Source organism: Berghia stephanieae, chromosome 3 (genome assembly GCF_034508935.2).
Source record: "Berghia stephanieae isolate SIO BIC M18660-M18661 chromosome 3, UCSD_Bste_1.3, whole genome shotgun sequence".
NCBI classification, from domain to species: domain Eukaryota; kingdom Metazoa; phylum Mollusca; class Gastropoda; order Nudibranchia; family Aeolidiidae; genus Berghia; species Berghia stephanieae.
The window spans coordinates 94763400-94770899 of NC_088362.1; the positions used below are offsets into that span (position 1 = coordinate 94763400).

General features: G+C 38.7%; 1 protein-coding gene across 1 annotated transcript in view; it reads left to right on the forward strand.

Annotated features, from left to right (window-relative positions):
- The window catches only part of LOC144968884 (uncharacterized), a 62006-nt gene that overhangs the window by 7844 nt on the left and 46662 nt on the right, over nt 1-7500 (forward strand). The window contains exons 2-3 of the mRNA XM_078907705.1: nt 2031-3246; nt 7201-7329. Coding sequence (XP_078763831.1) covers nt 2031-3246; nt 7201-7329 — 1345 coding nt within the window. The remainder of the gene's footprint in view (nt 1-2030; nt 3247-7200; nt 7330-7500) is intronic.

A 7500-nucleotide genomic window follows, 5' to 3' on the forward strand; every position in this document is an offset into this window, starting at 1 on the left:
TGTATATATGCAGCACCTTTCTAGTGTGATATCCAGATTCAATCTGAGTTATCATTTTTATGCAGATGATACGCAACTATATGATTCAGCACCCCTTAGTAATTTACAGTTCTTAATACAACGAATTACGAGCTGTTTTAATGAGATTAAATCTTGGATGTACCAAAATAAGTTAAAATTAAATGATAGTAAAACTGAGATTTTAATGTGTGGAAGGCCGAGTATCCTTAAACAGGCAAATAAATTACCTATTACTCTCGGAAATAGCACAATAGAATTTTCAAATAAAGCAAAAAATCTCGGCGTCATCATTGATAAAGATCTTTCCATGACAAGCCACGTGAATAACACCATACAATATATGTACATAGAAATGAAAAAAAAATAAGCAAAATTCGTAATTTAATACCGAAGCATATAGCAGAACTTTTAATTAATTCCCTGGTTTTATCTAGATTGGACTATTGTAACTCCCTTTGGGCGAATTTAGCTAAAGACAAAATTAGCAAACTTCAGGTTGCTCAAAATAACGCAGCCAGGCTCATTGTACGCAATAACAAAAAATACACGTCAGCAACTCTTCTTCTCCGTGAGTTACAGTGGCTTCCTGTGGAAAAAAGAGTTGCCTATAAGATTTGTACTGTTGTCTACAAATCCCTGAGCACGAACAGTCCCTCCTATATTAAAGACCTTCTAAACATATATGTCCCCAATAGAAACTTGAGGTCAAGCAATGACCAATCAATCCTTGTCAAACCTAAGCCATTCCGTAAAATAGGTGAACAGTCTTTTCAATTTTCGGCCCCCCATTTTTGGAACTCTCTCCCATCACACGTGAGATGCTCGGATTCGTTAACAACGTTCAAATCTCGCTTAAAGTTTTATCTTTTTACGTCATAATGTTGCAATATTATTTTCATATTTTGTTGTTGTTAAATTGAATTCGTATCACGTTTCCTTCACACTTGTCTCACTGTGATATGTTTTGTTTTATATCACTGTAAAGCGCTTAGAGCCTGTGACAACGGGGTAAAGCCCTATATAAATGCCATTTATTATTATTATTATTATTATTATATATATATATATATATATATATATATATATATATATATATATATAAAGTGATTTAGTTTCAGATCAGCAGAAAGTACTTTGTAATACGACCTTGCTACTATGGAAAAAAATCCATTAAACATTTAACCAAAATTTCGCAAAATCTTTCCATTTGACAAGATGTGGGTGATTTTAATCGATCAATATTTGAAGGACGAATTTACTGGTCACAATAGTTTAAATGTTTTTTTCTTCAGATTACAGTGGCATAAAGCACTGTCCAGTCCGTGAGTAGCAAAACGTGGCGTCAGTTTCATAAGCCAAAATCAGAAGAGAAAATGACTCTAGAGCCGGATGCTCTAAATCACTATATCGTTTTCTCCCTGTCTTATATCATATTATCATCATCATTGCCTTTTTCACCCTGGGTCAGGGTGTAGGCCACAGACAAACAGTTTCCATCCTTCTCTATCCCGAGCTAACTTTTTGATCTCATTCTAGGTCTTACCACTTCTCTATATATCAGCTTCTTTAATTCTTCTCCATGTTCCTCGTGGCCTTCCCCTTGATCTTCTGCCCTGAGGGTTCCATTCCAATACTTTCTTTGTTATAGTGGAGTCATTCTTTCTAAGCGTGTGTCCAGGGAGTAGGAATAATATCATATTATAATCCACCGCAACAAAAGGCATTATTTTGGAATACAGAAAATTGAATTCATGATTTTAAAATATGACCTAATTTAAGGTTACATGTTTTTTTATTGTGGAAAATAGATAAAAGATTCTTAAAATAATAAACCTTTTTTTCATTTCTCGTAATTTTAACTTAAAATTGGCTTTTCGGCATTTGATTTATCCCATTATAATACTTGACTGAAACAATGGGTCACATGAAACCTTGCTTGCTCTGTAACATTTTGTAAAATTAAATTCCGTTTCTAACATTTTCACATTATTTTCCATTTATCACTTCAGGTTGTCCACAACCGAAAAGAACGCCAATTTGTCGAATGGGAGGAACTGGAAAAGGCAGAGAATGAAGATAATCCCACAAAATCACGAGAGCTTTTGAAGAAATACGCCTTTGCCACTCACCGGAAAAAAGCTCATAAACGGTCGTCCGTTTTTGGAGAGAATGAACATGTACGACATAGGAGAATTTTAGACTATCAGATATCCGAGTCAACCCACCCGTCTTCATCAGAGTCTGGAGATTCTGGGAATGAATTAGAGGAGGTCGGGATATTTCCTTCTCCTGACATAAATATCAGGCCAAATGAAATTTATTCTGGTGATTTGGAAATCGTTTCTGACATATCGGGTAGCTCAAGTGAAGGAAGTGATAGATTACATAAAATTGCTGAAGGATCTGGTGATGTTATCAAAGATGGAAAGGAGAATTACTCGAGCATTGCTGAGGCAAAACTTGACCTGATATTTACACAGGTTGATAACGTGTTTAATGAGTTTACAACTGCTGTGACACAAGACAAAAAGGTCCCAACCAGGAAAAGTGATTTGACCCTGTCAAGTACCAGCAACTCACTTGATAAGTCAGGAGTGCACTATGGGCATTCGGCACGTGACACATCAGCTATAAAGCCAATGCTCACCACTAATGACACGCTCTTCATGAATGGCAATTCAAAAAATCCCGACAAACATTCACTTCAGTGGGATTCCTTGAACTCTTCAACACAAACGCTTAATGAAAAGCAGAATGTAGACGGTGTTACACGGAGAAATAACTATACCATTGACACGGACAAAAACGACAAAGAAGACATTTTCTGGGGAAAAGGCAATCCAAAGTTGCGCATAAATACTGATGATTCATTAAGTATAAGCAACAAAGATGCAATAGACAATAAACACACACCATTGACTTCACAAAACACACAAGATGACAAAGGATTACCCGATATATATCCTTCAATTGCGGAGAATCTTTCGGGGACAATGTTCCATTTCACAAATGAAGCAATTATCTCTGATACAACCAAGCACATTAGAGTAAAAAGAACAACCCGAACACAGGGCAGACACAAAGGAGAGTTGCAAAATGATCCAAACCAAATATTATCAGGATTACCAAATATTTTCAAGATAAATAAGAGCACTCAGCAACAACAAGACAGAGCCGTTAGGTCCACGAAGAACGGACATGGGTTTAGTGAAATAAATGAAAAAGGTGAGTATTCGTGTCAGCCATACAGCTTTACAGCGGCCTTTTTCATTCTGACCCGAATAAATTTAAAAAACCTATACGGTAACATAGATGACACCTAACTTGTTGTGACGTCTGGTGACGTCCTCGCTGAGTACGCTCTCAAGACGGGTCCATGCTTTACCTTGGGTAACGAGTGCCCAGCCTTCCGCGTAGCCTCAGAGAGGAAGTGTTCGGTATGTCGCTAATTAAACAACATTGGCGCTATAACCGAACCTTGAGGGACCCCATCATTCTATTTCATAACTTTACTCGTAGCGTCTCCCAGCGTGACGTGGAATTATCTGTCCCCAAAGATTGAAGCGAACAACTTCAAGATCTTTAGCACGTTATTATTCTAGCAAGTTTGAGCATTAATCCTTCGCACCAGACCGTATCGTACGCCGCCGATAGGTCTATAAATACTGCACCAGTTTGCTGTTTTCTCTCGAACCCTGTCTCAATATGCTGTGTAAGGGCAATGGCATGTTCCGTGGTGCACCTCCCTTCCCCGAAGCCCGCCTGCTCGGGTGGCAGGGCAGCGTCTAGGACTGACCCCGTTGGTTTAATGGAGCTCGCTCCAACAATTTGTACAGACAGCTCAGATGTGATATGGGTTTGTAATTGTTGGCCTCCTTCGCCGGTTTCCCTGGCTTCAGAATGGCAACTATCTTTGCGTGCTTACACACTTGTCAGAGCTTTCCTTTTGCAAGGACATCAGGTATTGCCTCTGCCAGCCAGACCTATGTCCTGGGGACCAGATGCATCACCATATCAGGATATATACCGTCTAAAGGCTGCACTCACTTCTCGGGGACTGAACAGGGATGTCCAGTCCGACGCCTCCGCAGGTAGTGAGTAAAATCGTAGGGTACGGTACGTCTTGCGGACACCTCACTCAAAAGCCTGATTTGTTACGGTCCTTTATATTCCTGGCAATTGTGTCTGCCTCACACTCTGGTGCAGCCTTCGCTTAATTCTGGTCCGGATCCAATGTGTTTATCAGTCGCCAAGCGTGGCGGCTAGAGTGTGTAACATCGAGACTTTCCAATGTCTCCTGCCACCGTTGCTTCTTTCCTTGTTGTGAGCGCTCTTAACCAGCAGCCTGTTAAATCTGGTTATATTCTCGGACTTGGAAGGAATGGCAGGGAAAATCTGCTCGATATAAAAACTGAATTCCTCCCAATTAGCCTTCCTGAAGTTCCATCTGCACAGTGGGAGGGACTGCACCCTCGGTATTGTCACCCGCGCTGTGACAAGAACCGGCCTGTGATAGCTATGCGGAAATCGCTGAGGACTGTCCGCTTCACCTGTAGCGGTTCACCGTTCGCTCCCTTCGTGACGAGGGTGAGGTCAGGAATGTAATCCTTCTAATGGCGAGTACCCCTAAAGGTACCATTGGCTGTAGGATCGTACACTAGGTGTAGATCGTTACAGTCCATACATGAGTGGAGTTGTCTATCTGCTTCGTTGCAGTCTCGGTAGCCCCATTCGTGATGGTGGCTATTATAGTCTCCAAGACAGATGGAAGGATGGCTGACTACCGGTACCGGTGGTGCAGTCCAAGTCGCTCTAGGTGGTTTGTAGATGTTATGCAAACACAGTCCACCTACCTCTACGAAAATTCTATTCACCCTGTTACTGTCCGTTTCGCTCTCAATGACCTTTGATGGCTCTTTAGCGTAAACGCTAGCCCCTCCCTTGAGCCTCGAAATGTCCTCTCGCTGGTGGTATAGCCTACGATCTGGAACCGAGAAGATTGCGCGCCTGGATAAAGGTGGGTTTCCTGTAATAGGAGGATATCAACGCTATGGGCGGCCAGTGGCTTTGACAAAAGCTCTTTTTTTTGCCAAACTCCTTGTCTCGAAATTTCCAGCGAAAGATTTGTTGGGACCTTCGCTTATTTATCGACCGTGCCGACGAACCTGGCGACACGAACGCGGTAGTATTTGGCTAGGTGGCCGACCGATTCGCCATTGAAAAATATATTTTCGGGACATAATCATTGAACATAGAAGTGTGGAGCCCGGGTTGGCCGAGACCATTCGGCACCGGGTTGGATCTCAATTCGTCACACATCCGGCGTGCCGCTCAAGTGGCTCGCTATAGGCTCGACACCCGGGATAGTCTCGTGAAATTACTCCTTTGCCCCCGATATGCCTCAAGCTCCCCCACCACGTCAATGTCGGAGACCCACGAGGGAGAAGGCTAAGGCGAGGTGACTTGCTCAAGGCCACATAACGCAGCGGCGGGTGATCGAACTCGGTACCTTTCGGGTACGAAGCAAAGACCGTACCGCTGAACCACGCTTCTTCTTCTTCTTCTTCTTCTTCTTCTTCTTCTTCTTCTTCTTCTTCTTCTTCTTCTTCTTCTTCTTCTTATTCTTCTTCTTCTTCTTGTTATTGTTGTTGTTGTTGTTATTATTATTATTATTATTATTATTATTATTATTATTATTATTATTATTATTATTATTATTATTATTATTATTATTATTATTATTATTATTACTATTATTATTGTTATTATTATTATTATTATTATTATTATTATTATTATTATTATTATTATTATTATTATTATTATTTTATTATTATTATTATTAATTATTATTTTATTATTATTATTATTATTATTATATTATTATTATTATTATTTATTATTATTATTATTATTATTATTATTATTATTATTTTATTATTATTATTATTATTATTTTATTATTATTATTATTATTATTATATTATTATTATTATATTATTATTATATCATCATCATTACACTCCACTCCGGATAATCGCATCGCAACTCGGTTAATCGCAACATTTCCCAAGAAACGGAATTAATTATATATAAAAGTCACTGGTTAATTGCAACAAACTTGGGTTAATCGCAACAAATTTTCGTCCTAAAAAGTAGTAAATTCAATAAATCAATCCAACAAAATATTATGATTTAATTTCATCATGGAAGAAATCGTGACAGGTTGAAAAATCGAGAGAGAGCGGGATTTAATGCTAATATAGTGTGTCACCATTCTAACTGAGACAAAAGAGGGCGTGTCTTTGTAGTAAGGGTTTGTGATGTCATATGTGGCCGTTAAATAGGAGGCGAGGGGGCTGGGCATAGATTTTACATATGACAATGACAGTTGTAAAGAGAGAATGAGCGTTATCCCGTGAATTGTGACAAACGAGTTTGGTAAAAGCTTATTATCTCTCTTCATGGCTAATCTCTTTGACTCTTACAATTGTTGAGAACAAAAGAGTGAATGTGAATCAAATCTGAATAAGATGTCGGCTTGAACCAAAGCTTCTTTTGCTTGTGAAAATGAATACAGGGATGCCATATGGCTTTTGTTTTAATCAAATTGCTAAGTCTGTGGTGGACTAAGAACTTTGTTTACAACTATTTGTTTGAGTTTAGCATATATATGTGTAAAATGTTGCAATCGCGGACAGGAAACTCAACTTCGATTAATCGCAACATTTACGCTGATCCCAAGGTGTTGCGATTATCCAGAGTTGACTGTATTAGGCCTGCTATTATTTAAAAATAAAATACAAAGTAAAAAATCAAACAAAGCAAAGATCTTAATCAAAATAGTAGCAATCAAACAAATGAAAGAAAAAAAGAAAACAACTCGCCCTCCCTCCCCCCCCCCCCCCCCCCCCCCTCCCCCCCTTAGAAAAAATAAGAAGAAAACAAAAAATATTGCAAAAAACAAAACAAACTTCCTAACAAAACAAAAAGATTAAAAACAAACAAACAAACAAACAAAAAAAGACAACAAAAAACAACAACCCCCCCCCCCCCCCAAAATATCCAAACCAATAACAGCTTGACGTACATTCGTTATTGACTGGCATACTTATCACTATTACCAAAGTTTAAGACCTGTCCTTCATTCTAAATCTCTCTTCAATACATTTTTTGTAGCTCCAGTTGGATGGAATGAAACCTGTTTCCCTAACAATCAGTGTGAGAGTCCGCTGGAATGTTCGAATTTTAGATGTGATTGTCCTGACAAGAAGAGTTTTTCCATCACGTTGAAAGAGTGTAAACCAGGTAATAGTCTATAAAATAAAGAAAAATAAGTATTACAAATTAAAATAATCATTCATCATCATCATCATCATCATCATCATCATCATCATCATCATCATCATCATCATCATCATCATCATCATCATCATCATCATCATCATCATCATCATTATGTGTTGCGCGCCTAACAGG